The following is a 20,004-nucleotide window of genomic DNA, read 5'->3' as shown; positions in this document are numbered from 1 at the left end:
AGTGCTGGCCGTGGGCGAGGTGTCGCAGCCGTGAGCGCCGCACCCAAGCGGCTAAAAATGGGGACATTACAGGCTCCTTGGCTGGTGGGTCCGCCCCGGCTCTCCTCTGCTCCAGAAACCTAGAGGCAGTGAGGGCAAGGACGGCTCCGGAACCAGCGCTGTCACCTGCCGGGCTCACAGCCGTCTCCCTCTAGGCTACTCCCAGGGCTAACGCTCCTCCTCAGCTCTGTCCTCAGAACATCTCATACCCCTGCCCTTCCACGGTGGATTCTGTTCCGCGTGTGGATGAGACGGGGGGATACTTCACAGATTCCTGGAAAGGGCCCGGGTTGAACCCCATAACCACACGGACCCCTAGCTGGTGCCAATTTTCCTAACTGCTGAAGACAGGACAATGGACAAAACAGACCATTTTCATCCGATATTTTTAAGTAAAAACCCGTGGATTACGGTTTTTGCTTAACCGTAAAAACCGTAAAAACTCTGCCCCAGGCTGGGCAGAGTTGCCAGGGTTATGAAATCTTACCATTAACAATGATACCCTGGCATTTTGAACGCATGCTCAGTGTCTCTAAAGCAAATAGGGTTGAAATGTCCTAATAACTGCTGCATCTCGTTCAAGCTTTAGAACAACTCTGTGAGGCAGAGTCAATTGTTTCCAAACTATCAAAACAAACAAAACACAACTGAAGGTCACAGATAATGTCACTGGCCCAAAGGCATATATTTGTAAACGAGTACAGTATAGGTTAGACCTGGCTCTGTCCAACTCCTTGATCCACACTTTTATTTTCTTCTTTGAGATAGAATCTCACTCTGTTGCCTGGGCCATAGTGCCATGGGGTCAGCCTGGCTCACAGCAACCTCAAACTCCAACTGGGCTCAAGGGATCCTCCTGCCTCAGCCTTCCAAGCAGCTGGGACTACCCACCTGGCTAATTTTTTTCTTCCTATTTTTAGTTGCTCGGATAATTTTTTTCTATTTTTTTTGGAAGAGACAAGGTCTCGCTCTTGCTCAGGCTGGTCTCGAACTCCTGACCTCAAAAACGATCCTCCCGCCTCGGCCTCCCAAGAGTGCCAGGATTACAGGTGTGAGCTACTGCGCCCTGCCCACACTTTTGAATATATATTTAAATAATTTCAGTGACAACAGAGTCACAGTAGCAAAACAGATGCAGAAACGTGACCAAGGAAGTTCAGATGCCCCGTTCTTTGTTAAGTCTGTGGTGAAGGCACTCCCCAGACTTAGGTTAGTCCAGACACTCTCTGTTAACTATGGCCGATGCCAGCTACACGTCGGAATCAGGCAAACAATATAAAAGCAAATGTGTCTCACCCTCATGTTCGAGTGCTGTGGGGTTGGGGAATGTGTGTCTCTATGTATATATGGGGCTCAAGGAGGTAGAAGACTGGTAGCCCAAAAATACAGAAACACATTTCCTGCTAGAAGTGAAATACAAAAGTATCGTTGCATACTGCAGATACTAAGTTACTAAGGTACTAAGTACTAAGGTACTGCAGATACTAAGTTACTAAGGTACTAAGTACTAAGGTACTGCAGATACTAAGTTACTAAGTACTAAGGTACTGCAGATACTAAGTTACTAAGTACTAAGGTACTGCAGATACTAAGTTACTAAGGTACTAAGTACTAAGGTACTGCAGATACTAAGTTACTAAGGTACTAAGCACTAAGGTACTACAGATACTAAGTTACTAAGTACTAAGGTACTGCAGATACTAAGTTACTAAGGTACTAAGTACTAAGGTACTGCAGATACTAAGTTTCAACGGATGGTACCATCGACTGCAACATGCAAACTGCTTCACATACAAATAAAAGAGAGAATCTGTTTTCATTCTGAGTTTATTTAACATTTCATCCAGTTGAAATGAGATAATACATTGACCCCAACACTGGCAAGACACTGTGCTAATACTGAAATAAAACTGCCAGCCAGTAAATAGTCACATCATAATTCTTTATGCCACGCCAACAGAAACATTGACACCTATTTACCTTTACAAGCTTATTGCACTTCATGTGGATTTTTTTTTTCCCTCCAGGAAAGGTATCTCTACAAGATCAGCAAGGATTGCTAATCTTGGTTCATTTGTTCTTTTTTTTTTTTTTTTATAAACCATGATTAAACTATACAGTTAATATTTCTCTATAAAAGCATTAAGAGGCTGAAGAGTCAAAAAAAACGATGTTTTTAAGAAGACACATTTCTAAGTTCATTGTCACAACCACTCCACTGTACGACTATGCTTTGCTCACGTCTTCCTGGCGTGTGCAAGGTTCAGGGGGCTCATCCATCTGCCTGCCAGCTGCCCACTTTTTGCTGAAGGCTCCACCCATTCCGACACGGAGCTACAGACCAGCCAGGGTGGGGACTTCAGAGACGAGCTGGGGTTAAGTGCCCTTCAAGCACCTCGTGGAGATCTGCCCTGAATTCCAGCCTTTTACCACTTTTTTAAAGAGAAGCACTGAGGGCAACAGAATCCTCTCTTGGGAATGTCATGGGGAAACCCATTTGCTTCAACCAGTTTAAGACAGAAAATCCAAACGAGAAGATTCTGGTGGCCTCAGGGAAGGTTCCGGGTGGCCAAAAAAGCTTCAGATTCCACGAATCCTTTCCGAGAAAAGAGAAACGCAGACACAAGGCACACCACTTTTTCTTTATGAGGAATTCCAGTCTGGTCACATTGTCAGGGAGAAAGAAAAAAAAAAAATCTGTCAAACCTAAATGGTCTCTATATTTCACTTGCAAATTTCTGAATTATAACGAACTACACTCAATGAAACAACTGCCTTGTGCAGCCGTTACTCTGCTGGGGATTGGTCCAGGACGCCCCTGGGATACCAATATCCGAGGATGCTCAAGTTTCTGATATAAAAGGGCACAGTATTTGCATATAACCTAGGCACATCCTCTAGTATACTTTAAGTCATCTCTACAGGACTTATAATACATAAAACAATGCAAGTGCCATATAAATGGTTGTTACACTATATTGGTTTTTAAATTTGTATTCTTTTTCATTGTTTGTTTTTAAACATTTTCAATCTGCAGTTGGTTGGATTCACGAATGTGGAACCCGCAGATACAGAGGGCTGACTGTATATATCGTTAAACATCTACAGACTTGCAACATAATCTCTGTTAATTAAACATATGATCTGTGCAATGACTATGGCCATTGTAAACAGTGGTACATGGTTTCGTTATTTTCAAAGAGGGTGGAATGTAATACACAATATTCAAGTAAAATTCACTGGGACTGACTTCTACACATATTGTCTCTGTGCCTCTCTGAAAAGCCAAAGAGATCTCTATCTATACGGGTGACAAGGAAGAACACGCAGGTAACTAGAACTGTGTGGTCTCACTTCTTAAAAAAAAATCTGACAAATCAGATCCGGTCCACTCATACGGCACTGGTATTAAATATACTTCCAAAATTTGACATCTGTACATTTCAGTTATTTGATTATTTGATGTAAATAACTGAATATAAAAGTCAATAACTGCAAGGTAAGATTAACATCTTTATGCAAATGTAAAACAATAAATTTAAAAACCAGCCAAGGATATCCACCCACGATATATAAATGCATATCACTGCCGACAGGAGGGAAGGCGTGTTGCACTGGCCCACAACTTCGCCTTTTGGAAGGGTTATGAAGGAGCTTTTACCCTACAAATTCCCGAACTCCACCATCTACCTTGGGTCTTTGCCCAAATTGGAAGCAAATTGCCCTTAATAGGTTAGGGTAAGATTTTATAGGTTAGCTTCAGAGCTTTTTTGTATTTTCCCAACGCACTGCTGAGATTTCCTGGATTTCAGACCAGAATAAGATGAAAATCCAGTATTTTAAGCAGGTTCCCTTTCACTCAATCAATAAACATTTACTGAGCATACACTGAGCACCTAGTCTATGTCTAGCAATGCTTTTTTAAAACCATGGGTGAGGACTGGGACATTGTCTTTGAAAAACAAATTACTATAAAAGCTACAGGAAGGGTATTTCTGCATATCATGACATGATCCAAACGGAAGGAAACCAACAGGTGTCGGGCACCTGGCCCGCACCAGGTGCTGTGTTCTAAGTAGCAGCTTTATTCTAAAAGGCCGATGTGGATCTTTAAAAGGTATCTGTCACCGGGAGAAGCCAGGTGGGACAGGACCCTGCACGGCGACACCAGGCTTGCAGACGGCAGGGGCGGTCGCAGAGGTTCCCTTCGCCTTTACAACCCCTTGTTGAAGTACACGCGACGCAGTTCGGGGTGAGCCTCCCGGATCTTAGCTTGCAACTCAGCCTCCAGGCTTGTCACAGACATGGAACTGGGGTGAGGGAGAAACACCAGGGTTAGTGCACAGGCAGAAGTGGGACCCAGGACCTAGAAGCAGCAGGGAGAGAGGGTGCAGGCGCGGAGAACCCAGGCCTGGCCCCGTGCTGCAACTGGTGCAACGAAACCTGGGCAATGGCTAGAAAACCAGTACACCGTTCCTTTCTGAAAATTTGTTGTCACTAATAATAGAAATTTTCTTCTGTTGCCACTAATAAAAGAAATGCACGTTCAGACCCAACCCCAACCCTCGCATATTAAAAGCTGAAAGTCACTTGCTGTTGGCGAGACTGCACGGCAGCGACACCCCAGACCTTACTAAGGTGCTGGAACTTCCCAAACGACTAAATGTGCACCCCACTGGTGCAAAAAGATACATGCACTCAGTGGAATTGGTAACGCTGAAAACTTGCCTACACCAACATGCTTTTGTTCACTGTGTAATAACTGCTCATTGTAAAACTTTCAGAAAATACTGAAGTATATACCCAAAAGCCAAAAGCGCTCACATTCCCACCACTGAGAGGGAACCACTGTCAGTCTCTCTCTTATGTACCTAAAGAAACATACCTGAAGGTAGTGTAGTAGTAATAAAGCTTATTTTTTATAATAAATTCATACTCATTAGATACAAGTATAATACAAGGAAAAGTGCTCTAGAAACTGCTAATATTTTGATATGTAATGGGTCTTTTAAGAACATTTGATATCTAATATAGTTGAGATTTGATTAAAAAAATGTAAGGTTAAAAAAAAATGTCAATATATAAATTTCTATTAAAAATATGCAAAACAAATAAAGGAAAAATTATAAATACAGAAAGGCACGAGGGAAAAACCCCACAGTGGTTATTTTTTTCATGTGGCAGGCCTTGGGGTAATTTTATTTTATTTATTTATTTATTTTTTTGAGACAGAGTCTCACTCTGTTGCCCAGGCTAGAGTGAGTGCCGTGGCATCAGCCTAGCTCACAGCAACCTCAATCTCCTGGGCTCACGCGATCCTCCTGCCTCAGCCTCCCAAGTAGCTGGGACTACAGGCATGCGCCACCATGCCCGGCTAATTTTTTCTATATATATATATTAGTTGTCCAATTAATTTCTTTCTATCTATAGTAGAGACGGGGTCTCGCTCTTGCTCAGGCTGGTTTCGAACTCCTGACCTTGAGCAATCCACCCGCCTCGGCCTCCCAGAGAGCTAGGATTATAGGCGTGATCTGCCTCTATTTCTTCCTTTCAGAGAACTTTGCATCATTACCCTTTTGAGTCTCAACTTCCCTACCCACAGTGAGTTGTGGTGACAGCCCCTCACCTTCACCTGGTTTTGGGGATCAAAACTCACGATCATGCTGAAGAATAACAATCACATACCTTTTCTGAGGAAACAGAGCACAACACAGGGGCGTAGCAAACACCAAACTTAAAAAAAAAAAAAAAAAAGTCAAATCGGAGCATTTGGAAAACGGTCGACTTTTCAGATCCTCTTTCTGTTTTGCCTTTATTAACAGTGCCCTTTCTTGAGAGCATTATACTGCCTGACAAAAATAATGTCCCGTTTGTGTAAATTTTACTACCTGGGATTGCCAAAATAATTTAAAAAAAAAAAATCTAAGCGAAAACAGGAGTTTACAAGAGAATCACACAAAAATAGCTTTAACGTTGTAGATTTCTCTAAAGACAGTTTACTTTTATCTAATTATTGGGAATGGAAGACCCAGATGGGTCTCTGGGATGGTCTCATTTTCACAACAGGTGTCCCCTGTCACCCTTCCATTTATTATGTAAAAGTAATTTCTACTCACCAGAAGCCAACCAATCCAACTTGAATAGGCGCACTCATCCACGGGAACCTCTGTGTGGAGAAACACATGATTTTGAATAGTTTTTTTTAGACAGGCACTTAAGAGACATTCCTGCTGCCGCTTAGCTGGACGGAAGCTCGCCGCACTGCAAGACGCAGATGGAATGTGGTTAGACCCTGCAGCGAGCGTGTTAGTCCTGGCTTCCTGTGGCTCTCCTAGATCTGTAACACACATGCACACATGCAAAGACCAAGTGGCTTCTATTTTATTAATATTTTCCCTTGCACGTATAACCTGAGGGCTGCCTGGCTATGCACAGGAGGGGGAAAAATTAGCTATCATTTAATTATAATTTACCTCCTGGCTGGGGAGCCAGTATAGCCTGGTGCCAAGGTTGGAAGACAAAGGATCTCTGCTCCGCCAGTTAGTTCCCAACTGCAGGGGATGGGCAGGCAGAGCCTTACCTGTCCAAGCTTTGGTTTCCTTGTTACGACACAAAAATGAGCGTCGTAACAGCTTCCTGTAAAAGTGTGTGGATGAAGGCATGCCAGGTAACATTCCCAGAGCCCCGAGCCGGTGTCTGGATCACTTACCATCCCCCACAGCTCCCTGCAGCCAGCCCATTATCATTCTTGGTTTTAGTCGCTGTCAGTATGGTTAAAACTATTTCTGGCATAAAACATTTTTTGCTAGTCACATTTTCTTTTTTTTTTTTTTAATGGAAACAAACGAGTTGCTTGGTCTTTTGGAAAATAAATGCTTGTTAAGACTTTTAGTTTTAAAAAAGGGACGATACCAAAATACACACTATAAAGAGCAATGAGATACATGGTTATATAAATGCGGCTACAAAAATAGCTGCGACCGAGTGGTGAACCGGTCGTAAGGAAATCAGCCAGCTGGGTTAAGAGTGGACATGAGCCATTACAAGACAACGTGCACGAGAGGCATACCCGGGCCTCGAGGGCACTCCTCTGGCGGAAAGGGACATCGGGAGGGTCAACGGCAGGGGGAAGGTGTGGGCTAGAGAGGAAGGGAGGCATGTCATCAGGGGACACTGATCCACACAGGTGACCCAGAGCTCTGGGTCCTACCCCCCAAAAGACAGAAAAGGGAAACTGAGCCATGGGGAACTAGCTTTCTGTGATGACCAAGGATTGCCAGGGGGAGATGGTAAATCTCTAGACGACTGACATCCGGGTTGGTGCACGGACTCTTGGCAACGGGAGGGTAAGTACTAAGCACCTAAGTACTAAGCAAGATCCTGTGGATGGATGAACCCGGGCCCGTGAGAGCAGCCCGCTTGTCTCAAGCACACGCTTGTCTGTAGCCAACGGGGCTAGCCTGTTATCCCAAAGGGAAGAGTCGCATGTCATATCCGAGTGGGACAGGGACTACCTAATGCTGGCCGTGGCCCACGCAGAGGGATGATGGAAAGGCTCCTCACAGTGACCGGGCTTCTAGAGAATTCCGACTCATCCTGCAACCCCCGACCTGATGTCACCCCTCTGCAGACCCCTCCAGCACCCTCCCTGATCCATCCCTACCCCCAGGCGGAACTCAGTCTGAGACCAGGGCCATCTGGTCTTTCACTAGGTACTCACGAAATGCACCAAGGTGGGCACACAACTTACCTAACAGAGCTACGCAAACAGAGGATGTTTTAAGTAAAAAGTTCAAATGCATTAAAGACCTGGTCAATGCCAGCAAGAATGACCTAAGTTTAAAGAGACAACAGAAACTATTCTTCAAGGGGAAAAAAAAAAATACGTTCGTGGAAGCGCCAGATTTTAGGCAGTAAACTTTTTGGTTTGCTGCAAAAATTCCGTGAGTCACCTGCCCACAGCGGATGGCTTTTTCCAGCTCTCGGTTTGGGAAAGGATAAGGCGTGGGGGAAGGATGAGTCATGCTGAATGCTCCCCAAGCATCACTATTTTAAAAAGCCCAGAATGTTCAATGGGTCTCATGTTTGCAGAGGAGTTTGGTCAGTTCCAAGGTGAAGCCCAGATACGCACCTCTTTGCAGAAGTGGCACAGCTGGCTGTGGGTGTCGGAGGAACAAGGGTAAGGCCAACCGAGGCAGACAGACCCCTCCCACGTGGGCGTCAGGAACTGCTGAGGAATCGAGCCTTTGTGAAAAGGGACCTGGTAAAGCTGGCCTTTCCTTCACAATAACGCAGGAGTGGCTCGAACACGGAGCAGCACGGGTATTAACATAAGCTGCCTCTGCATACGTTTTAGTCACGGCTGTATTAACAATTAAGTCCGACCTCTCTATGTGGGAAAAATGTAATATTTAAGTGTAATAGGCCAGGCGTGGTGGCTCACACCTATAATCCTGGCACTCTGGGAGGCCGAGGCGGGAGGATGGCTCAAAGTCAGGGTTAAGAGCGAGACCCCGTCTCTACTAAAAATAGGAAGAAATTAGTCGGACGACTAAAAATATATAGAAAAAATTAGCCGGGCGTGGTGGTGCATGCCTGTAGTCCCAGCTACTTGGGAGGCTGAGGCAGGAGGATCGCTTGAGCCCAGGAGTTTGAGGTTGCTGTGAGCTAGGCTGATGCCACGGCACTCTAGACGCCCGGGCAGTAGAGTTGAGACTCTGTTTCAAAAAAAAAAAAGTAACGGCAACCTTGAACTTGGGAGCGGTGGGCATACGTGGGAACCTCAACAGTATTTAGCCATCACTGTTTCAAAGCAGCGTCCTCTACTGAGTTCTCAGGGAGTGCGGCTCCCAGCAGGCCCCTGTAGCTAGTGAGGCACTGGGGATATGGTCTGTGAGTGACACTGACCACCTCGCTCGAAATCGGCGGCCCCTTCAGCGTGGGGGGGGGGGCCGCAGAGGGCGTCTGCGGGAAGAGCCAGTGAGGCAGCACACTCCTAAATTACGACCGGAGGGTATACAGTCTCGAGCAGAGCTAACAAACACACTTTAAGATGAGGCTGCAGAGATAACATGGACCTTACTCATCCCTGCGTGAAAGCCTGGCGTGGTGGCCAGGCTTGGGTGGGCTGAGGGGGGCTAACTGCTTGTATCATGTGCTGGCTCCTTCGTGTGAGAAAGTGCAGGGTACGCCTAAAACAACTGCCATCGGTCATGGCGAGAAAAATCACACAGTATGCCCAGCTTCATTTTCTTTCTTTCTTTTTGAGACAGAGTCTCACTTTGTTGCCCAGGCTAGAGTGAGTGCCGTGGCGTCAGCCCAGCTCACAGCAACCTCAAACTCCTGGGCTCAAGCAATCCTCCTGCCTCAGCCTCCCCAAGTAGCTGGGACTACAGGCATGAGCCACCATGCCCGGCTAATTTTTCTATATCTTTTTAGTTGGCCAATTAATTTCTTTCTATTTATAGTAGAGACGGGGTCTCGCTCTTGCTCAGGGTGGTTTCGAACTCCTGACCTCCAGCGATCTGCCCACCTTGGCCTCCCAGAGTGCCAGGATTACAGGCGTGAGCCACCGCGCCCGGCCCCAACTACATTTTCTGTCTAGTGTTCGCCTCTGAGAAATCGGTGGAGTGGAGGCGACCGTCCCAACAGCGAGACCCCGTGAATCCAGTCCTCCCAATTATGTTTCCGTTCTGACGGTGCGGAGAGCGGCTCACACACACACATCGTCCCAAATTCACATCAGCTCTTCGTTTTTACCCCGAGAGGCACTCGGTAGGGGACATGTGTAACCGAGCTATGGACTTTCAATACCTGCAGCCTCTATGTCTAGAAGCGATTTCAGATATCTGAGATTAGGAACAAAATGTTTTTCCTGGAAACATCTTTTTCTTTACATTAACAGTCCGAGAGAAACGGACCTCCAAGTCCTTTACTCGCTCTTTACCGTAGCAAGGATATTCTGTATACTCTGAGATCTGAAAAGCAATGAAAACAACTGACAAAATGACAAATAAAACTGGCTCTTACCTTCAAAAAGGCTTTCTTTTCCAGAGTGTTCATAAGAAACGGAGGGATGGCTGAAAGTAAAGACAGAGCCACTTAAACCTCTATTTAATGTCTATTTTCAGCTCACTTCCCCCCCCCCCCCGACAATTTGACAGAAGGCTTTATGTCACTTTTAGCCTATTTTTTCACACCGGCAGAGCGAAAACTATTTGTGGCAATTCTTTAAATTATTAAAGTTAAATTCATTAAATTGAAAACTCTTCCTATTCTCTAGATTTTTGAAAAACAATGTAATAATGCCCTCTGCCAGCCAGAAAGTTTTACAATCTTGAAGAGAACTTGACATTTGACTTTAAACAGGCAACAGTGCGAACATCAGGAACCTTTCCCTCCTGCATTACTAAATAATAAAGCAAATCCAACTATTCCCGGGCGTCCGGCACTGGGGGACAGCGTACAGAACCTGGCCTCGGTCAGGCAGGACCTGCTTCCAGCACAAGCCGGACCACTTGCTAGCTGGGGGACTCGGAAGCAGTCACCTGACTTCCCCAAGCCTCAGTTTCCCGTTTCCTCACCTATAAAATGGAGAAAACGGTATTGAAGTGACCACGATGACCGGATGCATGCAACAATGCGTGTAGAATGTCGGGTACGTGATGGGCGGCACCGGTTCACTTCCTAGTAACCTTCACCAGACTAAACTGTCACGGCCCACACTGCAATGTGTCAACTGCCCTCGTACAATTCACGGAGACAGAAGGATCTGGCTTTCCTTCTGGGGACTCCACAGCATGTATACTAACCAAGTCGCTGGAAATGGATTTGTTGGGCTGGCTGAATTCCAAGAGGAATAAGGCATTGCAAAGTGGGAAAGACCGAAACCAAAAGCAAACCCATGGCACAAGTTGGAGTTGTAACCCCTCAATTCCCGCAAATTTGGAAATGAGGGCTCGGGAGGCATGTCGGGGCGGGCTCCCAGCCTCCTCCCGGTGAGCGGCAAGCGTGCCGGTTCCGGACTCGGGGAAGCTCTGGCTGCAATTCGGGACGGGGCTCCCTGGCCAACCCCGCAGAACACACCGGCACCCCACAAGCGGCCGAGGTGCTCCTCTGTTAAATCAGACCACAGCCGTCTTCCCCCCAGACAGTCGGAATGCAAGCATGACCTTCCTCAAAGCTTTCCTTCATGCACTTTGGTTCAACCTCTGTTGCCTGGTCCTGCTTGCCCGCTAATGAGCACTCGCAGCGACAGAAGGAACGTAAAAACTGCAAAATATATTAGTGAGCGAGCTGGACAGTGGTTGATGAAGTATGCTTCATTTGGAGCTTCATTTTAACAAGCCAAGTGCTGTGTGCACATGCAGCTCAGATGATAAAATTAAATTTGTTTTAATATTAACAATGCATTCTGTTTAGTACTAATTTCTGTTTCATCTGTGGAGAGGGCTTTCTTGGATAACTCCCAGGTCCTCTGATTTCTGGGGTGAGTCTGAGAACCTTCTCTAGGCCTGCTCTGAAGGTAGCTCTGAGCGGCCCTCCCGCTGGCCCCGGGCCTCAGAGGGAATGAACACAATGCAGATCTGCTGCTTTGGCTGATGCCGGAGAGAACAGAGTGGTGGCTGGGCACGCCCTTCACCTCTCAGTAGCTGCTCTAACCACTCCGATCTGCTCCACGTTCCTACCGTTTCCTACGGACACAAATAAGTCTTCAGGAGAAATTACTTCTACCCAAGGACTTTGGAAGTTTCCTTTCAAGGTTTAGAAAGATCAAATTCCTTGCTGTCCAATGCCCATCCCCGCCACTGCGTGGCCGTGGCCCAGCCCCCCACTGAGTCTCGCCTCGACACGGAGGCAACCCCTGAACAGGCTCCGAACACCACCCTTGCTTCTCATTCGGCCTGTCGCCAACCCAGCACCCCGGCGACACGGTGAAAACCTAAGTGGGACTGCGCCGCGGCCCTGCTCAAATCCCAAGTGGCTTCCCGCCTCTCGGACAAAAGCCAAGCTCGATCTCGCCAGGGCGGCCATCCATGCTCTGCCCTTCCTAGCGCTCCCCACGCCTCCTCGCTCTGCACCAGCTGCGCCCTCTCCCACCACCCTGCGCCTCCTCCCGCCACCCTGCGCCTCCTCCCGCCACCCTGCGCCTCCTCCCGCCACCCTGCGCCTCCTCCCGCCACCCTGCGCCTTCTCCACGACCCTGCGCCTCCTCCCGCCACCCTGCGCCTCCTCCCACCACCCTGCGCCTCCTCCCACAACCCTGCGCCTCCCGCCACCCTGCGCCTCCTCCCGCCACCCTGCGCCTCCTCCCACCACCCTGCACCCTCTCCCACCACCCTGCGCCTCCTCCCACCACCCTGCACCCTCTCCCACCACCCTGCGCCTCCTCCCGCCACCCTGCGCCTCCTCCCGCCACCCTGCGCCTCCTCCCGCCACCCTGCGCCTCCTCCCGCCACCCTGCACCCTCTCCCACCACCCTGCGCCTCCTCCCGCCACCCTGCGCCTCCTCCCACCACCCTGCGCCTTCTCCCATGATGCCACACCTTCTCCCACCACCCTGCGCCTTCCCCCACGACCCTGCACCCCCCTCCCATGATGCCTCCTCCCTCCACTCCGGGCACGCTCTTACCTCTCCGCTGCCTCTACCCGGGTACCCCGCTCCCTGCTCTAGCCCTTAGCACCACTTCCCACCCGCATGTCTGTGTACTTGTCTACGTTCCGCCTCCCCCACGGAAGGTCACTTCCACTAAAAGGAGTGACTTGTTTTTGTTTGTTCGCTGATCCATAAAGGCTTGCTCGGTCTGCGTCCAGGGAAGGAACGAGTGGATGACGAGGGTCTACTAACCCATGCCCGGGGCTGCCATGAGGATCCTGGAGATCACCACCTGAGCAATGGCTTGCTGCGCAGCGTTGGCCGATTCCCCCAATCGGTTGCCGTTTTCGTCCGTGACCGGAATGCCAACTCTGAGCTCCCTGCAGAGCCAAGCACATGCAAAGGAGTCCCCCAGTGCCTTCACGGAGCGTCTCAAAATAATACTATGACGGAAAGATCCAGTCCCTACTTAATCCAAATACTCACTCAAGTGTTATCTCTAGTACTAACACGTTTATTTTTAAATACCATGAACGAGCTTAATCCTCCTGGGTAGACACAAAAGTAAAATAACCCGAGTCAGCTTTCTTAAAAGGGTGTATCTTTTTCAACAACAATATGATTTGAAGGGTGGATATGCTAGCTTAAAGAAAAGGCTAATTTCTATGCCCATGTGCAAATTTGAGCAACTTTCAAATGACAAATAGATACAATACATGGCATTATTAAGTCAACTAACTTAATATACTGACATAGAAGAAGTCACTAGTATGTGGCCCTTACTGGATGTTTATTAACTATAGTTACTAACACTATAACTCCTATTTTTTTTTTTTTTTGAGACAGAGTCTCACTTTGTTGCCCGGGCTAGAGTGAGTGCCGTGGCGTCAGCCTAGCTCACAGCAACCTCAAACCCCTGGGCTCAAGCGATCCTCCTGCCTCAGCCTCCCCAGTAGCTGGGACTACAGGCATGCTCCACCATGCCTGGCTAATTTTTTTATATATATATTAGTTGGCCAATTAATTTCTTTCCATTTTTATAGTAGAGACGGGGTCTCGCTCAGGCTGCTTTCGAACTCCTGACCTCAAGCAATCCTCCTGCCTCGGCCCCCCAGAGTGCTAGGATTACAGGCGTGAGCCACCGCGCTCGGCCTATAACTCCTATTGATATCCTGATTTTGTGATCCATTCCAAAATGCTTTTTCTTTTTCTTTTTTTTTTTTTTTTTTGAGACAGAGTCTCACTTTGTTGTCCAGGCTAGAGTGAGTGCCGTGGCGTCAGCCTAGCTCACAGCAACCTCAAACTCCTGGGCTCGAGTGATCCTTCTGCCTCAGCCTCCCGAGTAGCTGGGACTACAGGCATGCGCCACCATGCCCGGCTAATTTTTTATATATATATCAGTTGGCCAATTAATTTCTTTCTATTTATAGTAGAGACGGGGTCTCGCTCTTGCTCAGGCTGGTTTTGAACTCCTGACCTTGAGCAATCCGCCCGCCTCGGCCTCCCAAGAGCTAGGATTACAGGCGTGAGCCACAGCGCCCGGCCCTAAAATGCTTTTTCTTGTTCTTTCTTCTCCTTTAATTTTTGCCAGTTCTAAAAAACACTTCCACAGATATAGATTAATGTTATTTTAAGCCTCAAAAGAAAATTCTTGTGGGCGGGGAGACCCTATTTTAGAGAATAAACTTTCTTTGCGTGCACCTTCTTTGTCCAACCCAAGCACGGAAGCTTGAGGCGGATCTTTCGAGTGTACAGACACAGAAAACCCAATCTGAACGCCTCACGCTCCCCAGCCTGCTTCTGTAACTGCCAACTCGTCTCATCACGGGGTCCATCCTCACCCCGGCCCCAGGTTATTTTGAAGTAAATCCCAGATCTCATACAATTTCATCTGCACATAGTAAAATAAATTTTTTAAAGTTTCAACAAAGCTAATTATTACAAGAGACTATCCCGCCTGGCGCAAGCCCTTGCTAAGTAAGAGTGTGCATGAATCTTACCTTTGCCTCATTAGTGGAATATTAATGCAATTAGCAGCAGCTACGGCAGCAAAGGGAACAAAACGTCCTATCAGTGGTGAGACGTGCTGTGGAAGAGAGAATTACAAAAGCGTCATCTTCCCTTTCCCATGTTAATGGATGGAAATAACTTATTTCTACTTGAACGCTCTTAACGCGGTCCTATTTGTGTCGGAACGCAGGCCAAGAGTACTTTCAAAACTTGTTTCTAGGCCGGGCGCGGTGGCTCACGCCTGTGATCCCAGCACTCTGGGAGGCCGAGGCGGGCGGATCGCTCGAGGTCAGGAGTTCAAAACCAGCCTGAGCGAGACCCCGTCTCTACTATAAATAGAAAGAAATTAATTGACCAAGTAAAAATATATATACAAAATTTAGCTGGGCATGGTGGCGCATGCCTGTAGTCCCAGCTACTCGGGAGGCTGAGGCAGGAGGATCGCTTGAGTCCAGGGGTTTGAGGTTGCTGTGAGCCAGGCTGACGCCACGGCACTCACTCTAGCCTGGGAAACAAAGTGAGACTCCGTCTTAAAAAAAAAAAAAGAAAAAAAAAAAAAAACTTGTTTCTAGAGGTATTTTTCAGTGTCCGGCATGGGCGTGCTGGGACCGGGCGTGCTTCTAGGACATTCGGACAGCCTAGCAAGGCTGAATGAGCACAGGCTTTGGCATCCCAGAGGTTTTTTTTTGAGACAGAGTCTCGCTCTGTTGCCCAGGCTAGAGTGAGTGCCGTGGCGTCAGCAACCTCAGACTCCTGGGCCCAAGCGATCCTCCTGCCTTAGCCTCCCGAGTAGCAGGGACTACAGGCATGCACCACCATGCCCGGCTAGTTTTTTCTATATATATTAGTTGGCCAATTAATTTCTTTCTATTTATAGTAGAGACGAGGTCTCGCTCTTGCTCAGGCTGGTTTCAAACTCCTGACCTCGAGCAATCCGCCCGCCTCGGCCTCCCAGAGTGCTGGGATCACAGGTGTGAGCCACCTCGCCCGGCCCCGGAGTCTTGAGCTCAGCGCTGACTCCTGCGCTGGTCAGAGCCACGGCCTGCACACGCCGGGCCTGTCGGTCACACTCGGCGCCATGCACAGGTCACGGGTGTGACAACCCTTCCCAAATGTACTGGAAGATATAATTAAAATACATAGCTAAAGATAATGAGTATGATAAGAAAGTCACGGGACTTGGAACTATTCTGAGGAATAATGGAGGGACTTTTGAGCCAGGCAGGTGAGAACGAATCAAGAAGTTTATCATGAAAAAAAAAAAAAAATCCGAGTACCTTGGTTAGGGCGTTAAGACCTAGAGCTGTCGCTACAGCACCAGTTGTGGCAGACACATAAGCCGTTCCCAGTTCCCTGAAACGAGAAAAGGACACCCCACAAATGACGAGTGTCAGGGAACTCTGGTACCTTATTTGAAGAAACTGGGGGGTGAAACAGAAAAGAGCATGATTGAGAGTGGAGAGTCCACAAACAACATTCCTTATCACTCTTTTTTTTTTTTTTTTTTTGAGACAGAGTCTCGATTTGTTGCCCAGGCTAGAGTGAGTGCCGTAGCGTCATCATAGCTCACAGCAACCTCAACCTCCTGGGCTCAAGCGATCCTCCTGCCTCAGCCTCCCGAGTAGCTGGGACTACAGGCATGTGCCACCATGCCCGGCTGATTTTTTCTATATATATATAAGTTGGCCAATTAATTTCTCTCTATTTACAGTAGAGACGGGGTCTCGCTCTTGCTCAGGCTGGTTTCGAACTCCTGACCTCGAGCGATCCTCCCGCCTCGGCCTCCCAGAGTGCTAGGATTACAGGCGTGAGCCACCGCGCCCGGCCTCCTTATCACTCTTACCAAGTAGAAGAATCTAGAGAAAAAGCAAACAGACCCATAAAAAATAGGATTCTTCACATATACCCTGACAATGATCCCAAACAAGTAGACGCAGAGGCTATGTATTTGTGGGAGGGAGGGTTTGTGTGTAGAAAGCTTAAGAATATAGGAAAATGTGTATTGGGCTAAATGTTTGGGACATATTTGCTTGAATAAAAGATACTTCTCAAAACATTAATACACATACTGAAAGCAAAAGTGAAGTGCAGCCATTTAAAAAATGTTACTTTACTGCATAAAAATCGAGGTGACACAAGATCAGAAGAACGGGCTCCACAGGTACTCGCCATCAAATTGGTACCGACCGATTAACACCGTGGTGCTCAGAGGGTGGAGGTGTTCTCCAGGGGTTCGGGGTTGGGGGGGATGCGGTGAGCATTGTGGAGGGGAAGGGCATACCTCTAACCTTTGCCTGGGAGAGGCAAAGATAAAATGCAACCAAAATGTTCGTACTCTCGTACTTTCTTGAAATAAAATTTTTTTAAAAAAGTATAAAAATACTAAGTCTCATCTTCAAAATGCAACAAAGTGCAAGCAATTCTCTCTTCCCTCAAAAGAAATTTTAATTGTGATGAACCCCACTAGGTTGCAGATTTCAATATCCTTTGTTCCACAGGATGATGGAAGAAGAATATGGGCTGTCAAATGCCATTTTAAGTAATAAAAAAAAAAAAAAAGAAAAGCATTTTTCTTTCAAGTGTGATACAAGTGATGCTGACATTTTAGTCTGTCAGATTTTTTTTTTTTTTTTACAAGAGGTAAATTTTTTTTATTTTTTTGAGACAGAGTCTCACTTTGTTGCCCAGGCTAGAGTGAGTGCCGTGGTGTCAGCCTCGCTCACAGCAACCTCAAACTCCTGGGCTCAAGCAATCCTCCTGCCTCAGCCTCCCGAGTAGCTGGGACTACAGGCATGTGCCACCATGCCCGGCTCATTTTTTCTATATATATATTAGTTGGCCAATTAATTTCTTTCTATTTATAGTAGAGACGGGGGTCTCACTCTTGCTCAGGCAGGGTTCAAACTCCTGACCTCGAGCAATCCGCCCACTTCCGCCTCCCAGAGTGCTAGGATGGATTATAGGCGCGAGCCACTGTGCCCGGTCCAAGAGGTAAATTTTTAAACCCATTGCTTTCTTTTGGGCTCCACAGATGAGCTATTTTGTTTCTATTTTTATTTTTTAAAGTCAGATACTACGGTGGCACCACCATGGTCTTCCTTGATTTCTCCGGAGACCACAAGGCGGACCCCTCTCCTTTCGATGCTGCTGGCCGTTGCCGGGCCGGGGTGGGGCGGGCACGGCCTGCCGTTTACCTACGGGGCCCAGGCCTGACCGCACGCCAGGTGTCACGGCGGCACTGAGGCACGCGCCAGGCCACTAGCACCGCGGGTGGCTCGGGGGAGTCTGAGAGAGCAGGCTGGAAGAAAGCGGGCGTCTTGACAGACAGGAGAAAGGAAAGTGCTTTACTTCAAAAGATGCTACACTAACATTCTGAGCACCACGAGCGGTTTAGACACACGCACTCCTGTACACAGGAAGAGCACCGCCAGGTAACCAGGCGAGCGCGGGAGATCGGCGGGCGCACGTACTTCACGGTGAGGGGGGCGTCTCCACTCCTGTTGGTGTAGTTGACCACCGCATTGAAGGACTGGTTGATCCACTGCCAGAACACCACCGCCGGAGCCGTCCTGAAACAGAGTCGCCGTCACTCACTCACCCAGCGTCCTCGGGCAGGACGGAGCCGGGGAGCACCGGGAACCTGGCAGGACAGAGCTGGGGAGCACCGGGAGCCGGGCAGGGTGGAGCCGGGGAGCACTGGTGGCCGGGCAGGGCAGAGCAGGTGAGCACTGGGGGGCCAGGCAGGACGGAGCCCGGGAGCACCGGGGGCCAGGCAGGGCAGAGCAGGTGAGCACCGGGGGGCCAGGCAAGATGGAGCCGGGAGCACTGGGGGCCGGGCAGGACAGAGCCCGGGAGCACCGGGGGCCAGGCAGGGCAGAGCAGGTGAGCACCGGGGGCCGGGCAGGGCGGAGCCGGGAGCACCGGGGGGCCGGGCAGGACAGAGCAGGTGAGCACCAGGAGCCCGGGCAGGACAGAGCAGGTGAGCACCAGGGTCTGGACAGGGCGGAGCCGGGAGCACCGGGGGCCGGGCAGGGTGGAGCCGGGAGCACCGGGGGCCGGGCAGGGCGGAGCCTGGGAGCACCGGGAGCCAGACAGGAGACAGCTGGGGCGGGGCAAGGACTACGCATCTGGGCGGCCACAGGCCCAGGAGCTGTGTGGCCAGGCAGACTTTCGTCCTTGCTGATCCTCAGTGTCCTCACTCAGTACTTACGGGTGACCCCAAGCTCAGAGTAGGTTACTATGAGGATGAAGTAAGATAAAACTTGTAGAGGGCCCGGCACAGACGTTTGTCATTGAGTGTCCACTGAGAGCAGACACTCGATAAATGTCAGGTCCCTTCTTGGGGGAAAAACGAAGCCACATTTGTAGGCTACCCAGTCCTGGCCCTCCTAACTGCACGTACAATCCTGTGTTGTTTGTCTGCGTCTACACCTACACCCATACTGTGTCTATACCTAGTCCCATACCTACATCTGTATGGATGGATTAAAAGGAGAATTTACTTACAGACTCTGTATTTTCTTTCTCTACCTCATTTTCTTTTGGGGTCTAAGATTTAGGGAAAAATTCAATCTCCTTCTGAATAACGAAGAAGATGGTATTAGCAGAGGAGAAAGGTAAAAAAGACCCCTAGGGTAGCAACATTTATACAAAAGGGAACTAAAAATGAAATGACATTTGTTCCTTTTTTTTTTTTTTATAAAGCAATTACACCCCTATTTTATTGTTTCAATTTTGTTTTTTATTCTATATATTTTTGGAGTACAATGTGCTGTTTGGATACATGTAGACATTGTGGATGATTCAATCAAGCTAATTCCCATATTCACCACTTCTTTTACTTATGAAATGACATTTATCTCAATAAAATTATTTACATAAAAATGTACGTTAGGCTTTTAGGATATCAAACAAACTGTTGTTACATACCCACCACGTACCTATAAAATGTCATCATGCAACCTGTGATGGTCATGTTCATTGGCACCTGAGCTGACATTCTTCCTATCAAAATCATCTTTTCACCGGTATCAGGATGAAAAGCTGAATCGTAGATGTACTTTGCTCTCCATAATTCATTTTCCGTAAGACCTGGAGGAACAATTCCTTGCCTAGGAGAACAACAACAAATACCATGCCAATTTTTCATTTCAAATATCTCACTAGTGCCCTAGAGACAAGTAGCTACAAAGTTTTAAAGTTTCACACTTACCTAAAACAATTCTGCCTGGATGGAGTGACAAAACTAACTAATTAAGATTACATATAGAGTCAGCAAAAATTTCAAAACATAAGCACTTAAAATGAACATTTCAAACTTATTCATTTTAAATCATCTGTAATTTGGAAAAGCCGAAAAA

At 47.9% G+C, this 20,004-nt stretch overlaps 1 protein-coding gene across 5 annotated transcripts in view; it reads right to left on the bottom strand.

Annotated features, from left to right (window-relative positions):
• Positions 1 to 1,848: 1,848 nt before the first annotated feature.
• Positions 1,849 to 20,004, bottom strand: part of SFXN1 (sideroflexin 1) — a 32,643-nt gene continuing 14,487 nt past the window's right edge. For 3 of the 5 annotated variants that reach the window (XM_075998490.1, XM_075998491.1, XM_075998489.1), the window contains exons 3-11: positions 19,585 to 19,755; positions 18,115 to 18,213; positions 15,922 to 15,997; positions 14,635 to 14,720; positions 12,887 to 13,014; positions 10,069 to 10,118; positions 6,156 to 6,205; positions 5,725 to 5,772; positions 1,849 to 4,349 (exon numbers count right to left, since the gene is read on the bottom strand). In XM_075998490.1, coding sequence (XP_075854605.1) covers positions 4,253 to 4,349; positions 5,725 to 5,772; positions 6,156 to 6,205; positions 10,069 to 10,118; positions 12,887 to 13,014; positions 14,635 to 14,720; positions 15,922 to 15,997; positions 18,115 to 18,213; positions 19,585 to 19,755 — 805 coding nt within the window. In that variant the 3' untranslated portion in view covers positions 1,849 to 4,252. Of the gene's footprint in view, positions 4,350 to 5,724; positions 5,773 to 6,155; positions 6,206 to 6,898; positions 7,179 to 10,068; positions 10,119 to 12,886; positions 13,015 to 14,634; positions 14,721 to 15,921; positions 15,998 to 18,114; positions 18,214 to 19,584; positions 19,756 to 20,004 lie in introns of those variants that run through there. The other 2 variants (XR_012915312.1, XM_075998492.1) reach the window with 2 other exon arrangements.

Source organism: Microcebus murinus, chromosome 28, assembly GCF_040939455.1.
Source record: "Microcebus murinus isolate Inina chromosome 28, M.murinus_Inina_mat1.0, whole genome shotgun sequence".
NCBI classification, from domain to species: Eukaryota; Metazoa; Chordata; class Mammalia; order Primates; family Cheirogaleidae; genus Microcebus; species Microcebus murinus.
The sequence above is the reverse complement of the archived record's forward strand: the minus strand, read 5'-3'. Positions and strand labels throughout refer to the sequence as shown.